Raw genomic sequence first — 27134 nt, 5'->3', positions numbered from 1 at the left:
CGGCACGTGCAAGGTGAGGACTTAAACTGCTAGGCTGCCATGCTGGGCCCTGTTTCTTGTTATTAAACTTTTCAATATTTTCCTTTATTCAAATAGGGCCAGGGAGAGAAGTCTCCCATGGGCAGGTTAAATGAATATCTATAATAGTCAGGGCTGGGCCAAGCTACAACCAGTAACCCAGAGCTCAAGCTGGATTCCCCATGAGCCAGGGACCCAAGAATCTGAGCCCTCATCTGTTGCTCCCCAGATGTTCCCTAGCAGGAAACTGGGACTGGAAGCAGAGGTGAGACTCAAAACCCAGGCACTCTGAGATAGCATGGGAGTGTCCCGAGCAGCCACCGAAATACTATGCCAAACAAACCCCGCAGAAATTTTTTTTTAAATTCTGTAACCAATAAGAATGTGTAAGAAATCAGAATGGTTACAATTATGTATAAAGGCCCCCCTTTTTTTGGCCATGCATTCTTTTACATATAGTACACACCCATTATTCAGACTCTAATTCAAGGCGTTTTGACAAATGTACACAGAACATTTCAATTACCTCCAGTCTGCCTTCCTGCCACTCTTAGTTTTCTGTTGCTCTAACTGAATACCTGGAACTGGGGACTTAGAGACTTGTCTTGGCTCACCGTTGGCCAGCGAGCCCAACAGCGTGGCAAGTGGGACTTGTCTGCTTGACTTGAGAGGAGGGCCTCCTGGAGGAAAGGGAAGGGGCGATGGGTGTGCCTCAGAGGCAGGAGAGCACAGATGCTTTACAACAACCCACCCGAGGGAGCGTGACTACAGTCCCAGCAGAACTAACTCAGTCTCAAAGGCAACACACTAATCACTCTTCAAAGTGCCACCACTCCTTGGGCAACCAAATCTTACCATAGGTTTTGGTAGGGTCAAGCCACATCCAAACGCCAGCAATATCCTTCCCACTTCTTCTTCTCCAGGATTGTAAGTAATGTGGCTACCTTCACGATAGTGTTTCCTTGTATAGAATTTCATACAAATGGAATGATACAGAGGTTCTCTTGGGTCTGGCTTCTTTTACTCCACTTGAAGAGACTCATGTTTGCTGTTCCAATCAAGTCAGTTCTCTTTTGTTGCTGAATAATATTCTGTTAGGCCGCTGTTGTGTTTCTCTGTCAGTTCTCTTGCTGGACACGTAGGCTCTTTGTGGGTGTTTTGTTTGTTTATTTCTTTGGTTAATATGAACAGGGCTAATGTGAACATTTATATACAAGTTCCTAGCTGCTCCTGCGGCAGTAGCACGCTGTGACCAATTCGCTGGAAGCACTTCTGCACATCTTTGATTCAATGGTGTCATACTGGTAGCTTGAAATAAGCCGCAGGAGGAGTCTTTACTTCCTAATTGGCAACTGTGACAGATCAGAGCTGTTTTCTTCAAGGACAGCGGGTTGATGAACATTTAGCAGCTCTCCGTTGGACACACGTTCTCACTTCTGTGGAGTACACGCACAGGGACGGGTCGGTACTGCTGTCTTGCGTGGACATTCTGCTTTCAAAGCAGTTACACCATTTCACATGCCTGCCGTGGCGGAGATGTTTCAGGTGTTTGTCCATCTTGTAAAGATCTAGATAGGAACATGGGGGAGGGACAAATTGAAATTCTAAGCTGGCCCAGGGAGCAGAAGCTGTGTTTGTTACAGGCGAAGGAAGCAGCCCATGAATCCATATCGAAGTGCGTCAAGGTCCGCTCACCTAGTAACCTGTCTCTGCTTTTTTCATTTCACTGCAGAGAGGCCAAACTCCAAACACGAGGATGTCTTCAGGTCAAGGGCATTCCTACTTCGGGGAGGAACCGATTAGAAGGCAAACATTCTTACCACCCAGTGCATCTTCTCCAGAAAGGTAGAGAAGAAGGGTAATGATTTAATGTTGACTAAATATTCACCAGACTATGAGGTGTATCATTAGCTCAAGAAATATCGAAGGCAGGAAACAGAGATCTCATCCTTCGGCAGAGTGAGACAGCTACAACCCTGCGACACTCGTGTTCTCCAAATACCAGGAACCAGCAAGAAAGCCTCACAGCACAATTTGGAATGCACAGCTGGGCACAGTCACCTGGTCTGTAGGGTGGCCATCTGCTTTAGCTTATCCGCTTTATCTGAAGTCAGCCTGGAACTCCTGCCTGGAACAAGCGGGCAACAATCTGGAGCCAGACACGTAGACCACAGTGACAAAGAGATAGGGATGCTATTTCCTGGGTGTTTACATGTCCAGGAGGTGGTTCCCAGGCCCTGAAGGAAAACATTCCCGGATTGACAAACCCTCAAGGGGCCTATGAAGCTTTGCTAAAGAATGATATACATTTCAAATAGGAAACTCAGAGTTTTCACAAGGAGATGTTCCATGTTTAAAATGGTGTCAAAGGGGTAAGGGTCCTGCCCGATCCCCAGTCGCCTATGACTCTCTAAGTCTTCAAGTTTCCCAAAACAGCAGGTCGTCCCTCCAAGGGCCAAATCTCCGGCCACACTCACCCTACACACCTGCTGTTATCAAAGGATCCTAGCTGGGACTAGTTTTCCAGACTAGTAAGCGTCTTAGGTCATTTGGTCTGACCTGAGCCCATTTCAAAGACGGTAAAACTGACACACTGGAAAATCCTAAAAGGGTGTTTACCGTATTGGCCTAAACAGATTACTTAAGTATTTCCTCACCCATATGCTTAAACCTCTAAAGTGTGCCCCAAAGGAACGAGAAAAATTCTGGGCTTTATTCCTCCCTGGCAACCTTGGGGTTAAAGCCCTTGGCACGCAGCCCTGACCCCTGATTGCGCCTGCGCGAGTTAGTTAGCTTGAATTTGCCCCAGACCCTGACGTTTCTAGCAGCCCCTCCTAATCCGGAACACGACCCACATTCCGTCGGTCTTAACTTGACAGGCGTGACGCTCACCCAATTAGGATGGAGGGTTGAGTCCCGCACAGCCAATGGCGAAAATCCGAGGGGACTGTGGAGGCGGAATGTGTGAGGAAACGAGAAGACAGGCCCAAGATGGAGGCGGCGGCGGCTGTAGCGGCGTGACAGGTGAGGGCGGGTCCGAGAGGGTTCGGTTGTTGGAGCGGCCGCCAGACACGGGCAGGGAGCCCAGAACGAAAACTCAGCTCCAGGATGGCTGCGCCTGGGTCTCGGCGCCCCACGCCCGGAACCGGAGGAGTGGTTTGACCCGGGGCGAGACCATCGTAGGCAGCGGGGGTGGGGTGCGTAGACAGGAATAGGCGGACAAGGCTGCGGTGATGGTTTCGTCCGCCGCGAGTGGCAGCGCGCCTGCGCAGATCCCCAAACTCTTAGGGAGGCGGGACGAGGCCGAGTGGGGTCGGGGGCTGGGGTACCTAATATCGGTTTGTGTCTTAAACCTCTGAAAGTTTCTCGTGATCTTTTGTTACCAATTCCAACGAGTGTAAGGAAATGAGGCTCACTCCCCGCCAGACCCCGTAGAGGATATCGAGGAGTGCCCCCCTCCATTTCCTTTCCTTTAGCCCTCCCCAACCTGCTTGTGTGATCCCCCACTCAGTTATAACATCAGTCCTATGTCTGTGACCCCTCATTAGCTCTCGGGAGAACTTTGGAGCTGCCTCACATCCGCCTTACCTCCATTTTTCTTTTCACCTTCACGCCATTGCCTTTCCTGGTAACAACATGTGGTACGCCCACCATTACCACATGCATTTGGTGCGAAGTCGGCTGGCCCCTAAGATCTTCCCTGCCTCCCGTGCAGTTCGCAGTAGCCCCTGTTTTGTCTCCATTCAGCATAGTGTCTGTGGTGACCTGCTGTGAACTCCTGGTCACGGTCTGGTGACTTCTTTTACCCCCCCAGCCCCCCGCCCCAAGGCAGTATCTGGGATCCCAGTGTTTAGGGAGACCCACAGTGTCCTTTGTCAACACGGTTTGGCGCAAGCTGCACGTTCCCCCTTTCCCAATTGACGGCAATACCATGAACTTCACTTCCTCAGTCGCTGGAGTGTCTGCTAACAAACCCCTTCTTGCCCCTCCCCCTATCTCTCCATCAACAAGCCAGAACAACCTGTTCATGCCCATGTGTCCTTGACGCCCCCGCCCCCAGTGCAGTGTGGGCTGGCTTCTCCATTAGTCACTAGCCCAGAAGCCTGTGGACTCTGTATGCTCTGGGATGGTGTGTGTCGCTTTCCCTGCTGTTCCCTGCCATTCCTTGCCCTTCCCTGCCCTTCCCTGCCCTTCCCTGCCCTTCTCTGCCTCCTAGCTCTTCCCTCTCGAACCTAGACAGTGAACCTGAGGCCTTGGCATACGGGAGAGGCCGAGCAGAGGAAGGATTGAATGGGGTTGTGGTATTCATGGGATCCCCCTCCCCCTTCCAGCTGTTGTGTGGGAATGAGAGCGCAGAGAGGAATGGGCTTCCAGGCTTGGATTGTTGCCTCCTGGTCACTTTGCTTTCAGGCTGTCGTTATCGGACCTCTGAATTCTTCCTTTGTCTGCCTTCTCTCCTAGGAGCCTTCATGGCACCTGCCCAGCACCACTCCAACCCGTCTTGACAAATTCTTAGGCTCCATGGAGCCACCACGAGGGCCCCCTGCCAACGGGGCTGAGCCATCCCGGGCAGTGGGCACCGTCAAAGTGTACCTGCCCAACAAGCAACGCACGGTGGTGAGTCGTGGGAGCGAGAGGGGACAGGGTTGAACCCAGTTTTAACTCTGCAATTGGGAGGGGCTGCTAAGGGTCGGGGATAGTGGTGCATGGAGTGGGGGGTCTTTAGAGCATTGACGCACCTGTTGGGTGTGGAGAATACCCACTTCTGTGTGCACACACACATCCACACACACACACGTGGGCGCACACGCACACACAGGTAACTGTCCGCGATGGCATGAGCGTCTACGACTCTCTGGACAAGGCCCTCAAAGTGCGCGGGCTCAATCAGGACTGCTGTGTGGTCTACCGACTCATCAAGGGGTGAGTGTGGCAGCCCTGTGCCCAGCCCCTGCTTCCCCTGCCCTCTTCTTTCTACCATGGCATCTTCCATTCTGGTTCTACAGTTCATTGCCTCTGCTCCATCACTTCCTCCCCGAGTTCTTGTGTCTGATTGTTTCAGTGTTGTCACTGCATTGTCAGTTCTCACTGTCCTCCTGTACTGACCAGGGCCCTTTCTGACCTGCCCATTCCTCTGTTTGGGAGCTCCCCGCTTGCTTACTCTGTCTTCATGCTTCAGCTGTTTCTGTTCTTTTTTCATTCACCCTCCACAGTGTGTCTTCTTTGTCTTGGGGCTTCACCCAGCTCCCCTTTTCAGGGGCTGCTTGAGCACCACGAAGATGTAGTTAGTTGCTTGATCTCATTGTCCCCTTATCTGGTGGTGAGGAGCTGGACTCTTCAAGCAGTCCTGTGACTCCTTTTTCCTGTGGCCTTGGGCAAGTCCCGGGAGGCCTCTGAGTGTGTCCTCCCAGGCTATAAAATGGAAGACTAGGATGGTGAGGACATCCTAAGAGTTGGTGCGATGGGAATTAAGCATGCCACATATTACTGCATGGATGGCAGGCTTAAGGCCTTTGATAATGGTGGTGTTGATGGGGGTGGGGGGTGGGTACCTGCTTCCTCCTGGCTCCTGTCCATATTGTCACTCATTCCCTTCCATGCCATCTGCAGGCGAAAGACAGTCACTGCCTGGGATACAGCCATCGCCCCCCTTGATGGTGAAGAGCTCATTGTTGAGGTCCTTGAAGATGTGCCGCTGACCATGCACAATTTTGTGAGTGCCAAGGCTACGGTGGGTGGGTGAGGGAAAGGGAGAGCAGGGCAGGCTGCAGGTGTGGTTGGGGGAGTGTGGAAGGACCCTTGAGCCGGCCTCAACTTTCCCCTGTTGGGCTGCGGCGGTGGCAGGTCCGGAAGACGTTCTTCAGCCTGGCATTCTGCGACTTCTGCCTTAAGTTTCTGTTCCATGGTTTTCGCTGCCAAACCTGTGGCTACAAGTTCCACCAGCATTGTTCCTCCAAGGTGCCCACAGTCTGCGTGGATATGAACACCAACCGCCGACAGTGAGCCTGGCTCCCCCAGGGTGGGTGGGGGTGGCGAAGGCCAGCAGGCCCCAGACAGCTCACCCACACGTCTCCTTGCTTTATGCCCTGAATGCCCTCAAGGTTCTACCACAGTGTCCAGGATTTGTCTGGAGGCTCCCGGCAGCATGAGGCTCCCTCCAGCCGCCCCATGAATGAGCCGCTCACCCCCCAGGCTCCCAGGTAGGGATGCCTGAGCTAAAGGGCTACTAGAGGAGAAGCAGGTGTGGGGGCCCTGGTCTCCCACAAGCCATACTTGGTTTCCTTGTTTACTTGACAAGCAGCTGCTGGGCACCCACATGTGTGAGGCATGGAGCTGCATGACCTTGGGCGAATTACCCAGTCTTTCTGGGTCTCAGTTTTCCTATCTGTGAAGTGGGGACCATGATCATCTCCACCACATAGGGTTTTAGTGAGGATTCAGTGAATTAAAGCTAGGCCCAGTGATTAGAACGGGAGCTGGCCTAGAATAAGTGTTCAATTCTTGTTATTATTCATTGTAAGTATTTGTAAGCATTGAAGTACACTGTTAATTGTCCCACCAGTATAACTATGTGCAAGCCTTTCCATTTCAAAATACCTGTTATCTTATCATAAGTTCCTTCCCTTTACCCATTGCTGTTTGGTATGAAGTGTTACAATATAGTAACATGGCTCTGTTAAAATATACTATTACTCTAATTTGTAATGTGCATATATTTATATGGCATATTTATGTCACTGTATCATGTGTTGTGCTACATCATATTTTTATATAATGTCAAACACCATGCATTTTTATATGAAGAGGTAAGGTGAGGATATTACAGTATTTTTAAATTACGGTTGTATGTAGCTGTATTACCTTTGAATTTTATTTTAGGATGGTGACGTTAAGAGATATTTTTGTAACATTATAATGTGTGTGACGGGCATATCCTATGTGTAACATGTACAACATGTAACATTATAATATGCGTAGATTTAAACATTGCTACTTTGATATAGATAACGCATGTTATGTAATCCACAGCCTGTTTGAATAGCGCTTGTCTAGTATTTGTCTAATAGAACGTGCCTAATATATACTTACACAGTGTCACCCTTCTCCCTGTTCTCCCTGCGCCTTGCTGGCCTTGGCTCCGCACCCCTCCTCCCCACCAGGGACGCTTTCTGTCTGCCCTTCCTCTCTATTTTTTTTTTTCCCTTTTGTGAATCTGCCAGTGGAGCAGCAGAGCATGTCTTTCTTTGTCTTTTGTGTCTGCCTCTCCTGCAATCTCTGCCCCCACGAGGGCAAGACCTTTCACGCGGCCTGTGTATGGTTTTTCCTTGCACCACCTGGGACGGTGTCTGGCACACAACAGGCACTCAATAAATGTCTCTTGAACAAATGCATTGTTGCTACGAGCTACGGGCGTTTTCTGCTGGCGGAGGGGGCTCTCTTGGTCTTCTGATCGATTCGCCAGGGATCTCACAACCTTTCCCCCATCAGCTCCTGCACCCAGCACCGGGATCCAGGGCATTTCCCCTTCCCTGTCCCGGCCAACGCCCCCCTCCAGCGCATCCGCTCCACATCCACTCCCAACGTCCATATGGTCAGCACCACCGCCCCCATGGACTCCAGCCTCATGCAGGTGGGTGCCCAGGGCACACTGGGCAGAGGGGAGAGCCATTCCTCTTGGCCTCCACATCCTCTCTTTGACCCCTATCCCTCTTCTTCCAGCTCACTGCTCAGAGTTTCGGCACTGATGGTGAGCCCCTCAAACCCGTACCCTGCCCTCACCCCCACTCCCCGCCTCCACCCTGCCTGCCTCCACTCACATGCTCTCCACCACTGTAGCTGTTGGTAGTAGAGGTGGCAGTGATGGAGCTTCTCGGGGGAGCCCCAGCCCAGCCAGTGTGTCTTCGGGGAGGAAGTCCCCACATTCCAAGTCACCATCTGAACAGCGGGAGCGGAAGTCCACAGCTGATGACAAGAAGAAAGTGGTACGCTCAAAGAGGAAGCTTTGGAGGGCACTGCAGGCTGAGGGCGGTGGGAGGTGGGCAGGCCCCAGGCCCTTCACATGCCACCTGTCTGGCCCACAGAAGAACCTGGGGTACCGGGACTCAGGATATTACTGGGAGGTGCCCCCCAGTGAGGTGCAGCTGCTGAAGAGGATCGGGACAGGCTCATTTGGCACCGTGTTCCGTGGCCGGTGGCACGGTGACGTGGCCGTGAAGGTGCTCAAGGTGGCCCAGCCCACAGCTGAGCAGGCCCAGGCCTTCAAGAATGAGATGCAGGTGCTCAGGTGAGGTTGCACATGTGCACTGAGTATGTATGTGTGGCGCAGCTGAGCATCTCTGGGTGAAAGCCATGCTCGGGGTCCTGCCTGGACAGGATGGGCATTTGGGTTGTGTTTCAAGCCTGGCTGGAAGTCGATTTCCTATCTTGCCCTCCCTCCCAGCACCACCTGGATCTGTCTGGGAGACCCCTCCCAGTGCTTGTGTGTGTGTTTCAGTGAATGCTTACAGGAAATAGTGGCCCTGTCTCCAAAGTGAGGGGGTTACCATTTGCTTGCTATGACCAGGGCCCAGGTGGGAACCATGACTTGCAGTGTTACGGGCACTAACATGAGGAGCCTGTCTTTCTCTGCTAGCTTGGACCGTATCATTAATGGGACACTATTATGCTGTGTTCTTGCTGTTGCTTAACCAGAGTCGTATTTGGAAAACACTTATCGTTAGCATCCTACTCATAATCTAATTGTTGTCCAGTATTATAATTGCCATAATGAATATGTGATTACTACTACTGATTCCTTCATGCTGAGAAGCCTGGGTGGTCCCTTTTTTACCACTATAGTGTCTATGTAGCATAGGGCCACATTCCCATATAATGTGGGGGCCCTACTGTACCATCCCCATCACTGCTAGGGCTGTAAACATAGGCTTCTCCCCTTGGCCCGTGGGGTTGGTGATGTCCCAGAGTCTTGTGTCATCATCATGACTTGTGTGATCTTAATGTTGATCTTCATAATGCACGCACGTCACAGTAGGAAACTCTTATTCTCGGTTCCTGTCTGTGAGATGGCAATGATTTAAACGCTGTTCAGTGTTACTCTTGTTTAGCCATAATCTTAGTCATTGGTAGGAATCCTCACGTGCTCCATCATCTTCCCTGGTGGAGAGAGATATGATGAGAATGGTGGTGCTGTAAGCAGAGGCTTAACCTGCATCTGCTGGTTTACTTCCCCAAATGTTTGCAATAGCCAGGGCTTGTCCAGGCCAAAGCCAGGAGCTCAGGCTTCATTCCCAGTCTCCCACGTGGGTGGCAAGGGTCCACATATTATTTAAACCATCGTCTGCTGCCTCTCAGGGTGTGTATTAGCAGTAAGCTGGATTGAAGCGAAGGACCTGGGACTCTGACTGGCACTCTACTACGTAATACTGGTGTCCCAAGCATGGGCTGAACATGCTGTGACAGCACAGGCCCCAGCCCTGGAGAGTGAGGTCCAGCACTACTCTAAGCACCTTACAGATTGTTCACTACTCCACCGGATCTCAGTTGAGGCCCCAAGAAGGCAAATGTCTTTCTTAAGGCTGTGGAGTAACTGGGTGAAGTACAGATGTGAACTCAGGTTATAACAAGAGTCCGGATCCCACACTCCATCCCAGAGACTTTCCTGGTGACAAACAGGCTGTAATTGCCAGGTCATCAGTACAGATACCGTGCGTTTAGTTCAGTATTATGTTGGTGTTTCAGTGAAGTGGGTTGGCCACAAACCCTGGTACTAGTCTGAGGTAGAGAGGTAGAGGATGTTAATGGTTGGAGATGCTGCCAGTAGGCAAGGGAGCAGGACTAATAACTCCCTCCGTCCTGCTTTGCTTAGGAGACTCAGGTGAGGAAGCTCAGAGCACAAGTCCCCAGCAGAGAAACATAGCCCAGGAAACACATGTCACAATGGTGGAAGCTGGCAGTCATCTGGTCCTGAGTGCCCTAAGACAAGGTGAAATGGGATGATAGAAGACAGCGACAGGCAGCTGCATTGCCATTCCTGATGTTTTTGGTGAAGTGCATGATAGTAGCTAGTTTTACTCCCCATGCCCAACACCACCCTCCCCGCCCACAGGAAGACCCGGCACGTCAACATCTTGCTGTTCATGGGCTTCATGACCCGCCCAGGCTTTGCCATCATCACCCAGTGGTGTGAGGGCTCCAGCCTCTACCATCACCTCCACGTGGCTGACACACGCTTTGACATGGTCCAACTCATCGACGTGGCTCGGCAGACTGCCCAGGGCATGGAGTGAGTCTCTTGGGATTTGGAATGGGGAGGGAAAAGAGATATTACAGGAGCCCCCAGCCAACTCAACACCTGCTGCCTCTGCCCACACAGCTACCTCCATGCCAAGAACATCATCCACCGAGACCTCAAGTCTAACAGTATCCACCTGTTTTCTGTATGGGAATTGGGATGGGGGCATCACACAAGACGAAGGTTTAGAGGGATGGTTCCTACCAGGGTGGTATTCCACGGGTGAAGAGGGAGGGACCCATGCCACATGCCTACTGGCTATTGAGCAGGTTTTCGGAGTGGAGCGGGGGGCCTCCGTTGGCCAGGAGTTAATTGCTCATGGATCAAGTGCTGTTCTTGAGGACTCTAGTCAGGGTCACAGGTGTGTAAATTGTGGAGGGCATGACAGAGAGTTCTGACCAGGGCATGACAGGTTTCTATGCCATTTGAGGGACCTTGTTGGCCAACCCACAGAGGAGCCATATGTGGGAAGGCATTCCTTGGCGCTTCCTTGTCAGGTCAATGCTGTGGATGGTTTATGTGACCTTGAGAGGCTTGTGGTCTGGTCCAGAGGCATGATGCATGGGAGCACTGATGGGATCTCCTTTGCTGCCCAGGCAGGATGGGCAGTGTCATGGCTATTAGGAGTCCCTATAGTGGCCCTTGACCCTGGCAGATATCTTCCTACACGAGGGGCTCACAGTGAAGATTGGTGACTTTGGCCTGGCCACTGTGAAGACACGGTGGAGTGGAGCCCAGCCCTTGGAGCAGCCCTCAGGCTCTGTGCTTTGGATGGTGAGTTGGGCCGAGCTAGTTAGGGGCCCGGAAGGGAAAAGGGCTCCTGTATTGGGATACACAGGTCAAGGAGGGATGCCTATAGTGGCCATGGAGGTCCACATGACTCACATCCTCCCTCATCCGGGTGACCTTGAGTTGTATGTGCTGTGGCTTGTGGCATCTGGGACCACAAGCCAGCCACTTGCTGACTCGCACGCTGCCCTGTCTGGTCTGGCCTATTGAAGGCGGCTGAGGTGATCCGCATGCAGGACCCGAACCCCTACAGTTTCCAGTCAGACGTCTACGCCTACGGGGTCGTGCTCTACGAACTCATGACCGGCTCACTGCCTTATAGCCACATTGGCAGCCGTGACCAGGTGAGCCATGCACCTGATGCACGGCCCCCCCTTCCTTTGCACTGACCACAAACAGCAAACTTTCTCCCAGGAACCTCATGTTTCCCAAGAGAGGGAAACTAGAATCCTCCAGACTCCAGACACCTTTATGAATCATCTGGGTGTCCTATACTCAGGCACCTCTCCTGCTCCCCTTCTTCCCCAACCATGTCCTGCATCCACAGTCCCCTGGGACACAAGCCTCAAAGCCCCAAAGCCTCTGAATCCCTTTAGGCTTCCAAACACCCTAACGTCCCCAGGTCCCCTGGGTACTCAAAATCACCCCCCCACCCCCTGCCCAAGTGCCTTAGCCTAGAAACTTCATTTCACTGGAAATAGTCCCTGTGTCCTTCGAGAACACACATAGATACAGTCACCCAAGTGGACACCAAACCACCTCATGGCTGTTGTCCCCCCTCCTGCCCAGATCATCTTTATGGTAGGCCGTGGCTACCTGTCCCCTGACCTCAGCAAAATCTCCAGCAACTGCCCCAAGGCCATGCGGCGCCTGCTGTCTGACTGCCTCAAGTTCCAGCGGGAGGAGCGGCCCCTCTTCCCCCAGGTGAGCCGGGGTAAAGGGCGCCTGGGGGCTTTCAGACGGAGGAAGACTGTGATGGAGGTGCACGTGGTTCTGAATCCTGTTCAAGCCTCAGGGGTGTCTGGGCTCTGGTTGTGTGTGTGTGTGTGTTTTCCCATTGGGCTGGGGTCTAGGGGTATTGGGGTGCCCAGAGGACTTCAGACACTTCTCCTTGCCCCCAGATCCTGGCCACCATTGAGCTGCTACAGCGGTCACTCCCCAAGATTGAGCGGAGTGCCTCCGAACCCTCCTTGCACCGCACCCAGGCCGATGAATTGCCTGCCTGCCTCCTCAGCGCAGCCCGCCTTGTGCCTTAGGCCCACCCTCAGCCAGCAGGGGCCAATCAGCTGCCACGCCAAGGAGTCCTGCTCACCCAGCAACCAATCAATGTTCCTTTGCCTTGATATACTGCCTCAGGATCCCCCCCATCCCCGACCCTGGGAGATGAGGGGGTCCCCAATGTGCTCTTCCAGTTTGTCTGGAATTGGGGGATCCCCCAAAGACTGAGACCCCTGCCTCCTCCGTAATTTGTTTTGCTCTTGGCTTTGGGGATACTTATAAATTTTGGGGAGCACCTCCATCTCCTTTGGCTGGGATTTGTGGCAGGGATTTAACTCTGAAGCTCTCTGGAATTTGTGCCTGATGTGTCTTCCACTGGATTTGGGGGTCCCCAGCACCCCATATGGATGTGGGGGTTCCCTTTGTGTGTCCCCCGCCGTTCAAGGACTCCCCTCTCTCTTCACCAAGAAGCACAGAATTCTGCTGGGCCTTTGCTTGTTTATTTTGCTTCCCGACTCTTTTCTTGGGGTTCAGAGCCGCTGAGGGATAGGGGAGAGGTCCAGGCAAGGAGTGGAGGTGGGGAGGAAGGTGCAGACCACACAGACAGCATCACTGCACACATCACCACAGGCGGCACGATGAACAAGGACCACATATGCCAAGCACAGCACAAGAGGAGGCCACGTCAGTCACAGACACAAGACGTCACGGCAAAGGTGGGGGCGATGGGAGACCAACTGGCCTTCCGTGTGCAAAGGATTCTGGGAGGATGGGTGGAGTTTGCATATTTAAAGACAGCTGTCAGAGGCAGGGGTCTGGGGAGGAGGTCCCTGGGGGGACCTGAAGGGTGCTAGAAGTGGGAGGAACTCCCAAAAGTGCTGAATATAGGGTTGGAGGAGCGGGCGAAGGGAAATCCTTGGGGCACTGGGCAGTGGGTGGTGTCCGAAGACGTGGATCTCCAAGGAGATAGGAGAGCCATGGAAAGGGGTTCAAAAAGGAGGGTTTCCTGTGCTAGAAAGATGGGGGACCAGGAATAGGGTTTTTCCAGGAATCTCAGGGCTACAGAGGAGAGGCGGTGGTGGTAGGGCCAGAAATAGGTGGCCTTGGATTCAGCAGCTTCCAGGGAGGGCAACACCTTCTGTGAAGACCTGCAGAGGCAGCCTTGGGGAACTGGGAGGTCCTAATGCCAATCTGGCAATGAGCAGGAGCACAGTTCTACGAGGATTGGGGGTTTGCAGATGGGGCAGACGGAGCTTTAGGACCAGGCATGAAGTGTGTCAAGGGACTTGAGCAGCTGGAGGAAGATTGAGAACCAAGGAGAAAGGGGGTCCTCGAGGGATCTGGGGATTGCAAACGTGAGAAATGGATTCCGGGCCCAGAGAATGGTTGCCCAGGGATTTGGGGGTTCTTGGGGGAGGGGTGTCAGTCGGAGAAGAGGCTGGCGAAAGACTTCCTCAGGCTGCGGATGGTCTCAGCTTTCACCTCATCCTGGCTAAGGCTGGGCCTGGGCGGGGCTGGCTCTGGAAGGTTGAAGGCATTGGTCAGAGACTGGGATTTGCTAGAGAGAGACAAGGTGGAGGCGTGGGAGGAAGGGGGGGAAGAGGAAGGGAGGAAGGGAGAGAAACACATTGTTACCCCAGGCCCGGCCCCAGCCCTGCCCCTCTGATCCTGGGGCTGTGCCTGTGACCTTCCCACCCACCACCATGGGCCTAGACCCTGATGGATGCTCTGAAGGACTCAGAGTGGGTGGAGTCCTGGGGCTGGGAGGGTGGTAGGTCCAAGGTGAAAAACAATGTGGGATTCCTGGGAACAGGCGTGACCATTTCTGAAGCCTAGGCTAGTCTGATCTAAGGGGGAAGGTGATAGGGAGGGCTCTAGGTAGGATGAGTCTAGGAGGACAGGCTGAGAGGGGGCCGTGTGTGTGTGTGTGTGTGTGTGTTGGCGGGGGGGGTGTTGACGGGACAGGATTTGAACTAAGTTTCGGTGTGTGGGAGGTAAAATGGATCAGAGAAGGCAGAGATGGTGATGAAGGGATTTGGGAGAAGGCTGCAGGATTTGGGGACAGGCCAGAAATGAGCGTAGACTGTTGGGGAGAGTGGAATGAATCAGCCCAGAGCATGTTCTGGGGATCTGCTTGGAGCAGACTGGGCTGGGACAGCTCTTGAGAGGCACTGAAGGCGGGTGGGCAGGGGACTTTCCCAGGGCCCCTTAGGAGGAATCTGAGCCCTTGGTTGCTGGCAAGAGGATCTGGGACAGATGACTGAGGGGCAGATGGAAAGCTTGGGGGAGGGGTCTGGCCAGCATCGCTGAATAGGACCTGGGTCTGAAAAGTGGGGACACTAGGGCTGCTCTGCCCCCCAGTACCCCAGGCCAGAACCTGCTTTGTGAGCAGCTAGCTGAGGGCTGCACTAGGGGTCCCCTTACTTGAGCTGGGGGTGCGGGGGTCCCCCGGCAGCAGCAGTGGCAGGTGGCGGCACGTCCTGGCTGGGTTTCTGGGCCAGTTGTGGCTTGGCTGGACGTCCGGCAGGGCCTGGGCCACTAGGCCGAGGCTGCTGCGTGGTGGGTGGCCCAGTGCGGGGCCCAGGCCCTGCCTGGCTGGCCTGGCGTGTGGGGCCAGCGGGGCCTGGGGGTTTCTGGGGCGGACCCTGGCGCTGCTGCCCACCCGGTGGGGCCCCCGAAGCCTTTGGTGGAGCCGGACCAGAGACAGATGTCTGGCGGGTAGCCTGTGGGGGACCAGCCTGGCGCTGGGGAGACGGGGAAGCAGGTGGACGAGCTGCTGGAGGCGCTCCTGGGCCTCCTGCCACGGGCCGGGATTGACGGCCTTGACCCTGGGCCAGTGGTGCAGCCTGAGCTGCAGGCTGCTGGGGTGCCGACGTGGGACTTGGTAGGCGCTGCTGTGGCAGGGGGCTGCCAGCTGGGGGTCCAAGGCCTGAAAGGTGCTGCTGGCCCTGTGGAGGTGGGCGCTGCTGCAATGGGGGGCCCTGGCGCTGGGGGCCTGGGCCAGGCTGTGGAGGGCCACCTAGGGGACAGAGAGAACATTTGTGAGAATGAGCCAGGGGAAGGGAGGGGTGGGAGCTGAAATAGTTGGCTCCACACTTACCCTGTGGTGGAGGTCGCTGCTGAGCTGGGGGCCCCGCAGGCTGCTGGGAGGTCTGGCGACCCAAGGGCAGGGCCCCTGGGGAAGGAGCCTGCGGCAGAGGAATGGAGCAGGAGAGGTTAAAAATAGTTACCAGCTGCTGTAGCGTTAGCCAACCAGAACAACCCGGGTTCCCTGTGTGCTGGGTGTGGCCCTACTTGTGGCCAAGCTGAAGTTTTGTGGGGTGGGAAACTCAGGGAAATCCAAGTAGCAGATTTTTTTTTAAACTGGGAATTGTGACCACCTGTGTGTAAAGGTAATGCTCTTAGCTTATGGATGATGGATGGGTTCAAGGGCGCAGCCTGCCCCAGACCTGGCCTCACTACTACCACTAGCTCAATGCCAGGAGCCTGACCTGGCTGTGGGAGCCCCTGCCAGGGGAGGCATCTCGCTGCTGCTGTTGCTGCCGCTGCCGTGGCAAAGCCTGAGCCATCTTGTTGACCACAAGCTCTACGATGAGCTGTTTATCTTCATCCTGGTGGTCACCGATGAGTGGCATGGAGGAGCCCACCACCTGGGAGAGACCAAAAAGAACTCTGGTGAGGCCAGAGGCAGGCAGGAAGGGCACAACAGGCATTAGCAACAACACACTGTCAGCTGGCAAAAGGCATGACGACCGAGAGGAAGCGCACTTGTTCAGGTTCCTAAGGGCTGCTTGACATGCATCGTGAGAAAGTTTGTCTTTACAAGGCTCTGATGAGGCACTGCTGCACAGGGCTCACCAAGAGAAGGTGCACAGCCAAACTGAGCCTGCTACCTCTTTTTGTATGGCCCATGAACAAAGAACAGGTGATAGATATTTTTCTAACAGTTGATGAAAAATCAAAAGATTTAATGATTTGTGCAAATGGTCTGATGTTCATATTCAACGTGCAGAAGCCAAGGTTTACTAGAATACAGCCACATTTATTTATTTGACCCATCATCTAGCACTACTTTCTTTGCCAAGTTGAGTATGACAAGTTGAGAGTGAGCCTTCACAGAAAATGGTTCCCAGTCACTCCTTTGTTCTGTACTGTTTTGCCATTTTGCTGTAGTTCATAGAACCCTTAAAAGGTCACTACGTGCTTTGCCATTTGCAAGGATATCTAAATTTACAGAGCACTTTCTAGGTGAGCAAGTGTTTGCCATCTGCCAAGGAAGTCCGACTTCACAGAGCAGTTTAGAGTTGACTGTTTTACCATTTGCAAGGGCTTATCCCAGCATGCATTGCCATTCACTGGGGACCTATGAGCCACAGAGTGCTTCACAGTCTGGTGTGTTGCCATCATGCACCTGTTGCTTCCCTTATGCCCCACCAATCCGCGGATGCTCCCACCTCAATGATGTGGTCCCTTCCGTCCTTGCCATGCAGTGCTTCCACTGCACAGATGTCCAGTCCCCCAAAAATCTCTGAGCACGTGTCCACCCACAGCTTGTACCTGGCCAAGAGAAGACAAGGAGCGGGGAGCCTCTAAGTGCCTTACCTAAGAGGCCACACTGCCAGTCACTCCAACCCCTTGAGTTCAGGCCACCTACCTGTCAGACATGGCTATTTGCTCAAGCATTGCAGAGCCAGTGTTGGTCTTCCAGTTCCCAGACACCGATGTCCTCCTGGGGGACAAAAGGAGAAGGGCTCAGGAAGATCAGGCCCCCTCTGCAAGCAGTGCATGGGACCCCTATCCAGGCCTTTGGCTGTCCACTCACATGTAGGCCTTGTAGTTCTGTCCGATTTTCTGGACACGCACATCATATTTGGCATCAATGAAGGGTTCAGCTGTGGCATATGTCTTGGTCAGTGCCACAACACTTGCAATGTCCTGGAAGTCATGCTGGTTGTCCACCTTCACCTGTGAGCATGGAGACAGAGATGAAGGTGGGCCTGGTCCAGACAAGAAAGCACTGGGGAAATGGGAGCTGCTGGAGGGGTATGCACACAGGATGCAAGTGAGGAAAGCATGAGAAATTCACTGGGCACTTGTGTATGACACATGCATAATTGCAACTCCTGTTTCACACATGTGTGAGCAGACACAAATTGTGTGCATACAACTCTGAGAATGCCAATTTAATTTTCCCCTTTAAATGAGTAAGTTGTATGGTGTGGGAATAAAGTTGTGGGGAAAAAAAAAAACACTTCTGTCCACCATACATGCCTATAGGTACCCAAACACAAAATCAGTTGTTGTACATGTACTATATAAATTAATCAGAGGTTTGGACATGCACAGTTAACAACGGACAAGTCTGCTTTCCACATACACGAAAAGACAAAACCAACTGGCAGGAAACGCATATAGGACCTCCAGACCCTGGTCCGAAAAAGGTCTCATGCAACTCTGTTCAGCACAGAGTCAGGCTTAAACACACACACACATACACACACGAGGCTGGGCATCCTAGCAAGATGGCAGGGCACAGCATCATCTGAATACACCCTAGGAAAAGGGGCAGACAAAATCAGCTGAATATGAGAAAACCCACGTGCAAACACAGAGACACCCAGGCCTCTCAATCGTACAGCATTACTGATGTGTACCGGCTGCATACACACCCAGATACCATATACACACATGCACACACTTCCACAGCAAGGGACTCACCTTGCCCATCCCAGAGTGTGCGTGCCCCATCTTCACAACCACGGGGTACGTTGTGCTGCTGAGCTGGTAGGAGGCAAAGGCAGAGGAGGCACAGTCAGGGCAGGATGGCTAGCTCTCCCAGTGGGAGCTGCCTGAACAGTCAGTTCCCAGAAGGGGCGAGTCAGAAACAGCTCAGAAATGGAACCCAGAGCACCTGCCTGTCTGGCCCTGCCTCTACTCCCCCAAGTCTCACACATGCTGCCTCTGCTTTCCCCAGCAGAGGCACAGGGTGCTGGGTGGAGGACATTTCCGGAATTGAGAAAGTTTGTTTCTATAAGTGAATGGTGTTATCAATGTGGGCGTAAGTGTATGTCTGTGTGTGTGAGTGTATGTCTGTGTACGTGTGCGTGCGCATGGGTATACTGAGCATGTGGTAATTGGGCCCCTCAGCTAAGCCTTGTAGACAGGTTTCCCACCCTCCAACCTCACCCCTTGGAGACATACACAAACTCTCAGAACTCGGATCTATGCAATGGAATCTGAAGGTGCCCAGGCACGCTGGCGCCGACCACCAATGCTGGCACAAAGTGTGCTGACTCTGAAAATTGTACTACCGCCCACACTCAGTCTGCCAGGTCTCAAGAGTGTGGCGCAGCAGTGAGCACTCCTGGGCAGTATGCACGTGACAGTCTGAGACACACAATCAACCCTTGGAATCTCCCCCCCACACACGGACGGACACACACACACACACAGGTGCCTTCCCCCTGCACAAACTCACACCACAAACAGCACACAAAAGATTGCCCATGTTCTACAGAGGTGCACACAATTCAAGCAGGTGCACTCAATACACTGGGCATGTACTCAATGTCCACAGGCGTGCACGCGCGCACACACACACACACACACACCTCTGAGGCATGTGTCCATCCCTAGAAGGAACTACCCAACTTACAGAGGTGCATGGCCCTCTACGCTTTCATCCAGCCACCAAGACCCATAGCACATTCCTGGGCACCCAGACAAAATTCATCTAGACACACAAAGTATGCAACACAGAAAGGCACGCCCACAACTAGAGACACAGCTCTTTGAAATACACACTCATGGACACACACACACACACAATTTCAGGGGAGAAGACGACTTTCCCTTCTCCCTGCACCCTGGGTGAGGTAGAGCGAAGTGAGCTGGACGACCCCAGTCTCCTCCTGGCCAGGCTGGCACGTATGCAAGGTGCTGTGCCTTCCCTCGCACTGACGGAGAGATGGCATTCCCGGCGGGGCTGCCGGGGGCGGTGGTGGCTCCCAGTTCCCGACAAGCACAGGAAGCCCGCAGACTCAGGGTGACCAGATGGACCTTCAGTTCTCATCCTCCCTCTACACTCCCGCCCCCTTCCTCATTTCCTAAATGACTCGCGTCATTCTGGAGGTGGGGGGGGGGGGAGAGTAAGGGGGAGCTGAGAGGCCTAGTGCTGGGATGGCGGCCGGGGCTTGAGGGAGAGGGTTGGTGGCTGGCAGAGAGCCTTTGGGCAGCGTGCCAGGGACATGATGCCAGGGCGTGTGCGTGATGTCTCAGACAGGTACTACACTGCACACAGAATTAACAACACATTTGGAAGTGACCAAGAACCCAGAACCACTTTACTGAGGCAACACATGGAGCAATATGGAGTACTCAGGCACACACATGTGCAGCACCCATGGATGTGTACAGCAACAAGCCAGAGCTGTCTACACATGCACATCGCCTACTATGTGCGCTTTTCTAGGGCTCCCTTTTCATTAAGTGTCCTCCCCACCTGAGCCTGAACACAAGACTCTGTGAGTGCTGTGTGTGTGTGTGTGTGTGTGTGCATGTGTGTGCCAATACATGTGTGTGTGCTGGGAGCCTCGTCAACCCCTCATCCACCTTCAGAATGGTCTATAGGACTCTAGATCAGTGTCTCAGCTTCCCTTCTTTCTAGAGCCAGGTAAGACTCTAGTACTCCACTGAATTCCTCTCTGGGCCTCAGTTTCCTATTCTCTACAATGGGCACAGTCAGAACCACACATTGGGAAAGACTGGGAGGATCACATCAGGTGTCTGCACATCCAGCTGAACCCCACAGCTAGCTTGGTGCCCTGGAGGGTCACACACCCCAACATGCCTCCACAAAACCCTTCCGCCTTTCTGCCCCAGCTTCCAAACCTGCAGAAGCACCTGGATTCAGATCACCCTTCCCTTGGTAACAGTCAGCTTTCAAGGGGCTGGCATCAGAAGCAGGGTCAGCGAGGGGCTGAGGGAGGACTTTCCCTGCCTTCACTTTCCTCTATGTCCCGCCATCTAGTTACTCAGCCCCTGTCTCATTCACTCTCACTCCCTACTTTCACAACCAGCTTCTACAGGGTTTTGGTTTACTTCCCCCCTTCCCCCGCCGCCCCTTTATTATTTTTTGGTCCCTACCACAGAACCCTTTGAACTCTGGTTCCCAGGCAGGTCCCTCCCCTGCCTCCCCGGGTGGCTCAGTTTCTTCATCCCTCTTGATGAGACACTGAACAGCCTCTAACTCATAGGAGAGGAATAACTTACTTACTTAGTGGCAAGTACTTAGCCAGTCCTAAGCCTACATCCTTACATCCTACTATCATTATTCTTATTGAGGCTTTAACAGCCCTTTGTTCGTGAACAATAATGAGCCAGGAGGTCACCAAGGATGAACCTAGACGTGCGGGAAGTGCTTACTTTCACAGTGCTGCTGCTAGCTTTCAGTGTGTTGCTGGTGGTGTTATTGAGCCAAACTCTCTAAGTTAATCAAGCTTAATTGCCAATGGGGGTGATGGAGAGTGAATGAGATAATTTACACAAAGCCCAGGATACATAAGGGTCCAATCAGGGGCTGCCTTCATCACTATCGTCATTTCTGCTCTATCCTCCCTGAATTAACCAAGGTTCTAATTAGCCCTCAGAACCCCCTGCAAGACCCCTGCCAGCATCATCGGGAAACTGGTGGGCAGGGATTGCCTCATCCACCCTCCCCTCCTAGGAGTGTGGGCTGGTGGTGGTGGGGAAGGGGCAGGGCACGACCAGCGGATGGGTTTTCTACTGACTCACTCCCTTCTTTCACCACCATTCAACGCACCCCCCCCCATCAAAGCTCAGTAATCCACTGATACCATTCCCTGCCTGGCCAGCACAATGTTATGCCTGGCACCACTTAACCTAAGTTCATTCCCAGGCTATGTCCTGTGATGCTGGGAAAACTCTTGGCCGGGTTGATTCCCTCTTGGCCTCTTATTTCTTCATCTGTAGAATGCCTTAGAGACTAACTGTGAGTTTTAAATGAGCTAAATGACTGAGTGCCTGGTACACAGTTGGTGCCACATAAATGCTGATATTTACCTGTGTTTTTTAGAGAGGGGTCAAGAGCCAGGTTCAGGCTCCAGGTTGCCTGGGTTCCAGTCTCATATGGGCCATTTATTAATTCCAGTCTTGCCTTAAATCACGTATTCTTCCTGGTGTGCCTTAGTCTCTTCACCTTGATTTCTTCCCCCATTCACCTGCCTCATATCTCAGACCTGCCTCTTCTTCAATTCTTTCTTCTCTGTCACCCTTCACCATACTGGGATTTTTGTACACTTGATACATAGCTGATGCACAGTAAAGATCCGAGGCATGGACTAATTCGGGCTTTGACCATAGGGAGTTTGGCGGATGTGGGCGACTGGAGAGCCCTCAGGGACTTTCAGGGACTAGTAGGGGGCAATCCAGCCACAATGCTCTCCTTAGAGTGAGGGAGGTGGCCGGCTTGTTAGGAATGTGCCCGACGTGGAACTGGAGGAGGGGGAGGAAGGGAGGAGAGTGTCTCTCCTTTGGGCAGCCCTCGGCCCGCCCCTAGACTTGTGCGCTGATGGTGGGCGGATGAGTAACGCATCCAGGAAGCCTGGAGGCCTGTGGTTTCCGCGCCAACCCCGCCCCTCGCGTGGACATTTATCCTCTACCGCTCAGGCCGTGCTGCCGCCATCGCCGCCGATCCAGCGCCGGGCAGACACGAGAGGTAAGCTGGATTAGGGCTGGCGCGGGGCAGGGTGGCCTGGGCTGTGTGCTGGCAAGAAGTCCAGGCCGCTGTTCCCGAGCCGGATTCCTTGTGGCTGCTCAGCCTGGCCTGTGGAGGTACCAGGACCCTGGGCTGCTCAAGGGCAAGGTGAAAGGAAAGGGGCTGAAAGTGCTCCCCACAACCCTGACACTTCGAATTCCCTCGAACCCCTGGAAAGCATGCCCAATGCTCCAAACCCATGGCCCCTAATAGCAAAATGTCCCCCCAGCTTCCAACTCCTGCAAGTCCCTCATTGCCCCCTCAACCCGCAGCTCTCCCCCACCCCCGTAGCTTGCTCCCTCTGCCGCAGCCCATTCTCTAAAAGTCCATAATCTTCAACTTCCTAAACCTCAAGGCTCCTTTCCCCTGCAAATCCCTGAAGCAGCCATGGGCACCCACTCCCTGCAGCACCTTGAGCTCCCAAACTCACTCAGCTCCCTGACCACCCTCCCACCACCGCCTCTGAATCCCATAGCTTCCTGAAATTCCCACCCTCTCAGTGACTTCACAGGGACAGCTCCAACTCCAGACCTCCTCCAAAACCCATACCCCAACACACTCCCCTGAATTCCTCAGCTCCTTGACTTAAAAATGCGCACCTCTACTATCCCGCCCTCCCTCCCGCCCCCATCCCCAGCTCACTCAATGCCCTAAACTACGGCAACTCCAGGAATCCTTAAACTCACCCAACTCTCTAAGCCCCTAAACTCCTCTGGAATCCCACTCCTACTTACAAATCCCAAGATTCCCAATTCTTTAAGTCCCAAATCCAATCTCCTAGTCTGCCTCCAGGTCCCCCAGGTGCAGCATGGGGTAGGAGGCTGCCTGACACCCCCCCTATCTCGCAGAGATCGCCATGGCCCCCTTGGCAGCCCTGGTCTCCAGCATCCTGCTGCTGCTGTGGCTGGTAGCCCCCAGCAAAGCCTGCACCTGTGCCCCACCTCACCCACAGACAGCCTTCTGCAACTCGGACCTTGGTGAGTCTCGGCCCACCCTGCCCACTCTTCTCTATCTGCTCTGCTTTCCCTTAGTCCAGTGGGGGGGGTCTTGATGCTGTCCACCTCTGGAGCAATTCCACATTGTCCCTGTCCTCACCCTGCTTTGGTCCCCCATGTATCCTCCTCACTTCTTGGATGGATGCATCAGCATCAAACCCCAGGGCCTTTGTACTGGCAGCGCCCCCTGCTTTGTTACCTTCCCACGCCCTTCCCCCCAATACCAATGTGGGTGGCTGCTTCAGTGTCACCATTTCAGAACTTTATTCCATTTCAGAACTTTATTCAGGACTGTTGCTAAGGGTACAGAAATAATACCCATGCCGTGGGATTTTGCACTGAGGAAGAGATCGGGCTCAAATCCAAACACTGCATGGGCCAGTGGGAATCTGTGGCTCAGAACAGGGTAGGGGTCAGTGGACAGAAAGCAACTAAGAGGAAACATGAGGTGTGTGTCGGGTGGGAGAAGAGGAACTATGGCTCAAGGCCCTAGCGTGATGGTCACTGAAGACATGCCAGGGTGACCAGATGTCACCTGCAGGTAGGGGTGGGTCAGGGAATGAAGAGCCCCATCAGATAACCAGGGAAGGAGATTCCTTTGAAACTGACCTAGCAGGTTTTTTTTTTTTTCTAAAAACAAGGTTTTGCAAGCAAGTGCAATGATGGGCCCAGGAAAGGTTCAAGGAGCTTAGCCAGGCAATGAATCCTTTTTACCCCCTTTACCCAGTTGTGTAATTCCCCCACTACATTTAACAACTTCAAACATTCCAGGTACTTAATCTTTGTTTTCAGGCAGTCTCCTCCTGGCTACAATGTGAACTCCACAAGGGAAAGGATATCTGTGTTTTGTTCCCTGTTGGGTCTTTAACACCCACAACAGTGCTTGGCACACAGTAGATGCTCTGCAATATTTGTCGAGTGAATGAGCAAATGAACAAATGAAGAAGGCTTACAGCAGGGCCTAGCAAAGCAGTCACTTGATATATACATGAATCAATTAACAAATGTGTCGATTGCTTAGTGTGCTGTCTGGAATCCAGTAACCCCTATTTATGTATGTGCTTTCATAGGATTAGTATGATGCTGATTTAATTTTTATTGGCTTATGCGGTCCCTCTGACTAATTTTCCCCCTCCTCTCCTGCAGTCATTAGGGCCAAGTTTGTGGGGGCCCCTGAAGTCAACCAAACCACCTTATACCAGCGTTATGAAATCAAGACCACCAAGGTATTCCCCTGTGTCTGTCCCTGTGATCCCTAAAAGCCTTTTCATTGTCAAAATAGAGGCCTCTGGAAACAGACATTTAGCCTAGCAGCTAAGATGCCTGCATGCCACATCATAGTGATGGGTTCAAGTCCTGGATCTGACTCTTCCTTCCAGCTTCCTGTCAATGCACACTGTGGGAGGCAGCAGTGATGGCTCAAGGATCTGGGTCCGTACCATCCATGTGGGAGACCTGGATTGAAATCTGGGCTCCTGGTCCCGGCACATACCCAAGTCCAGCTGTTGCAGGCATTTGCAGGCATTAACCCACAGATGAGAGTTCTCTCTCCCTTTCAAGCATATGAGCTAAAAAAAAAAAAAAAAAAAAAAAAAAAAAAAAAGCAGCAGCAGCAGCTCTGGCCACAGGTTAGGAAGGAAGTGAGGTGATCTCAGGATGCTATACTTGTATGACTTCAGGGAAGAACGAGGAGTGGGAGGGTTATGTCAGGAAAAGCGACTCTTACCCTCCTCTGTCAACAGATGTTCAAAGGCTTTGAAGCCTTGGGTCATGCTGCTGATATCCGGTTTGTCTACACCCCCGCCATGGAAAGCCTCTGCGGGTACTTCCACGAATCCCAGAACCGCAGCGAGGAGTTTCTCATCGCGGGTGAGGCCCCATCCCCTCACCCCGAGCCACGCCTCTGCAACCCCGGAGGGGCGAGGCTCGGGAAGGGAACCCTCCCTACCCCAGCCTATCAGAAGGCAGGGACTTTGTCCTACGGGGGATCTGTATGCCCATGAATGCCAATCAGGCACGTCCCACCCCGTCCCGCCCCGCCTCAGCCAATCAAGAATAACCTGCCTGTTGATTGACCGCTTCCCCTAGGACAACTGCGGAAGGGCCTCTTGCACATCAACACTTGCAGTTTCGTGGTTCCCTGGAATAGTCTGAGCTCCTCTCAACGCTCTGGCTTCACCAAGACCTACGCCGCTGGCTGTGACATGTGCAAAGTGAGTGCCTGGGGCCTGTCTTCCACCTTCCCGGAGCTCTTCCCTCAAAATCTGGGCTGCTCCCACACCCAAGGGCTGTCCCTAATCTCCCTTGCTGGTTCCCAAGCAGTGAGACTGCTCTGTTAGCTATTCTGTGACTGTGTATGACACCAAGATGGCCTGTTTCTCGTACGTTGTGATTGGTCCCTGTCCCTCTAACTCCCCCTTGTGACTAATCTGTAGTCCCACTGTTTCTGATCTGATCCCCACTCCCCCATAGGATATATTGCTTGCTTACCTAGCATGTTCTCCAAGAAACCAAAGTGCTGGCCCCCAAATCCACTGTGTTTTGCTCAACACCTCTGATGTTTCAGTATAGCTGTGAAGTCAGCGGGAATTACATCACTCTCTGGCCCACTACAGCCACCTCCCCCCCTCCTCCCCCCACCCATGGCCCTGAATTTCATCTAAAGCCAGTGATTGCCGAAGAGGCCCACTAGCTGGCGCTGTGCTTCATCTCTCCACACTGCAACTGTTCCCCCATGACTTCCAGTGGTCCTAAGGCACGATTCCCCAAGACACCTGCCAGCCTGACCTCCTAGCAACTGTTCCCCAAGCACCATTCAAGGATGCTGATCCTTTCTCTGGCTTGCCATTCCTGAGTGAGAGGGGTTGTTCTTGGGTCTGAATCCAGGTGGGGCCACACCAGTTCCCCCATGTTGCAAATTAAGGAGACGAAACTTCTGAGTAGGGGCGGTAGGTGGTGCAGGGAGGCCCTCACAGCTGCATCCTCCCTTTTCCTGCAGGTGTTTGCCTGTGCATCCATCCCCTGCCATTTGGAGAGTAACACTCATTGCTTGTGGACAGACCAGCTCCTCCTAGGCTCCGAAAAGGGTTTCCAGAGCCGCCACCTAGCCTGCCTGCCACGAGAGCCTGGGCTGTGTGTCTGGCAGTCCCTGCGGCCCCGGAAAGACTGATGGCTGCCGATGTTGGAAGATGAAGCCTGCGTTGTGCTTGCCTCTCTCCCACTCCCATCCTTCTTCCTCCCAGACCGTGAAATAAAGAATTATCAACCTGCGGACACTGTCTCTGTGTCGTGCCTTGGAATGAACCCGTGTGCATTTCCATCTGGGAATGAAAGGTGCAAGGTGTTGGGTTTTGTTCTTTTACATAAAATATAATACCTTGCTTATTACTCTCAACCCTGAATTTGGCGCTGCCAATCTGCCACATCAGTAATGGTTTTTTTAACCTGTAGTGTCAGCTCTGTCTTAGTAATTTCTCCACTCAATACTTCATAACGTTTGATTCTGCTCCGTCATGTTCCTGCTTGCCCAGGAATATCAGGTAAATCAGTCATCCCACTCATGAACAACTCACTGTCTCCCTGGCCATTGCACATGGTCTCAAATCTGGCCAACTGACAAACGCATTGTCAGAAGCTTCAACAAGTGGCGCCTTCCTCGCCTCCAGCATTGTCCTGAACATCAGTCTGCCCACTGCTTCTACCAGTAAGAACTCAGGTGTCCTCCAGAACATTTTGGCTAACCAAGCATGGACCCTAGAGCCTCTGTGGTCCTATCTCAGAGCCTCTGGCACTCCCAGGGCCTAAGTTATGTTCCAGATAAGGACAGGAGATTCTGAGCACCCAAAACTGATATGCTTGAACAGGCAAGGCCTACTATGACAGTGGTTTCTATGTTATTACCAGCACCTTGATCATGACTTAGGAGACTTTGAATTCTGTCCACCAAAAAAGGCTAATGGCAGCCTTTATGGACGGATACAAGTGTCAGGGAATGGTCTGAGCTTTGCTGTGGCCCAGGTGACTATATCACTATTCCTGTAGTTTCCTG

General features: G+C 53.1%; 3 protein-coding genes across 4 annotated transcripts in view; 2 read left to right on the top strand and 1 right to left on the bottom strand.

The window, feature by feature from the left end:
• The first annotated feature begins 2913 nt into the window (after positions 1–2913).
• ARAF (A-Raf proto-oncogene, serine/threonine kinase) lies at positions 2914–12805 on the top strand. The gene is made up of 16 exons (XM_004587882.3): positions 2914–3042; positions 4480–4635; positions 4838–4941; positions 5629–5731; positions 5863–6017; positions 6120–6218; positions 7507–7648; positions 7738–7765; positions 7855–8000; positions 8100–8302; positions 10124–10300; positions 10391–10437; positions 10965–11083; positions 11311–11442; positions 11888–12022; positions 12220–12805. Exons 2-16 carry the CDS (start codon positions 4540–4542, stop codon positions 12352–12354), a joined length of 1821 nt encoding a protein of 606 aa, XP_004587939.1. The 5' UTR covers positions 2914–3042; positions 4480–4539; the 3' UTR covers positions 12355–12805.
• Positions 12806–13469: 664 nt separating this feature from the next.
• SYN1 (synapsin I) overlaps positions 13470–27134 on the bottom strand; it is a 54221-nt gene continuing 40556 nt past the window's right edge. The window contains exons 6-13 of one of the 2 annotated variants that reach the window (XM_058658268.1): positions 18035–18097; positions 17139–17281; positions 16971–17045; positions 16771–16873; positions 15808–15966; positions 15417–15504; positions 14741–15335; positions 13470–13874 (exon numbers count right to left, since the gene is read on the bottom strand). In XM_058658268.1, coding sequence (XP_058514251.1) covers positions 13739–13874; positions 14741–15335; positions 15417–15504; positions 15808–15966; positions 16771–16873; positions 16971–17045; positions 17139–17281; positions 18035–18097 — 1362 coding nt within the window. In that variant the 3' untranslated portion in view covers positions 13470–13738. The remainder of the gene's footprint in view (positions 13875–14740; positions 15336–15416; positions 15505–15807; positions 15967–16770; positions 16874–16970; positions 17046–17138; positions 17282–18034; positions 18098–27134) is intronic. The other variant, XM_058658269.1, reaches the window with a different exon arrangement.
• On the top strand, positions 21901–26356 carry TIMP1 (TIMP metallopeptidase inhibitor 1). Its single transcript, XM_004587883.3, has 6 exons — positions 21901–22052; positions 22940–23068; positions 24233–24312; positions 24829–24955; positions 25175–25299; positions 26085–26356. Exons 1-6 carry the CDS (start codon positions 21917–21919, stop codon positions 26253–26255), a joined length of 768 nt encoding a protein of 255 aa, XP_004587940.2. The 5' UTR covers positions 21901–21916; the 3' UTR covers positions 26256–26356.

Source organism: Ochotona princeps, chromosome X (genome assembly GCF_030435755.1).
Source record: "Ochotona princeps isolate mOchPri1 chromosome X, mOchPri1.hap1, whole genome shotgun sequence".
Classification (NCBI taxonomy): Eukaryota; Metazoa; Chordata; class Mammalia; order Lagomorpha; family Ochotonidae; genus Ochotona; species Ochotona princeps.
Note: the sequence above shows the minus strand (reverse complement) of the source record. Positions and strands in the feature narration are given on the sequence as shown.

Excerpts from the sequence above, each read along its gene's own strand:
- ARAF (XM_004587882.3), top strand. The coding sequence starts at position 4,540 with ATGGAGCCACCACGAGGGCCCCCTGCCAACGGGGCTGAGCCATCCCGG. Across the intron at positions 4,942-5,628 it reads GTCTACCGACTCATCAAGGG|GCGAAAGACAGTCACTGCCT; the intron begins GTGAGTGTGGCA and ends TGCCATCTGCAG. Across the intron at positions 12,023-12,219 it reads AGCGGCCCCTCTTCCCCCAG|ATCCTGGCCACCATTGAGCT; the intron begins GTGAGCCGGGGT and ends CCTTGCCCCCAG.
- TIMP1 (XM_004587883.3), top strand. The coding sequence starts at position 21,917 with ATGAGTAACGCATCCAGGAAGCCTGGAGGCCTGTGGTTTCCGCGCCAA. Across the intron at positions 22,053-22,939 it reads GCGCCGGGCAGACACGAGAG|AGATCGCCATGGCCCCCTTG; the intron begins GTAAGCTGGATT and ends CCTATCTCGCAG. Across the intron at positions 24,956-25,174 it reads CGAGGAGTTTCTCATCGCGG|GACAACTGCGGAAGGGCCTC; the intron begins GTGAGGCCCCAT and ends CGCTTCCCCTAG.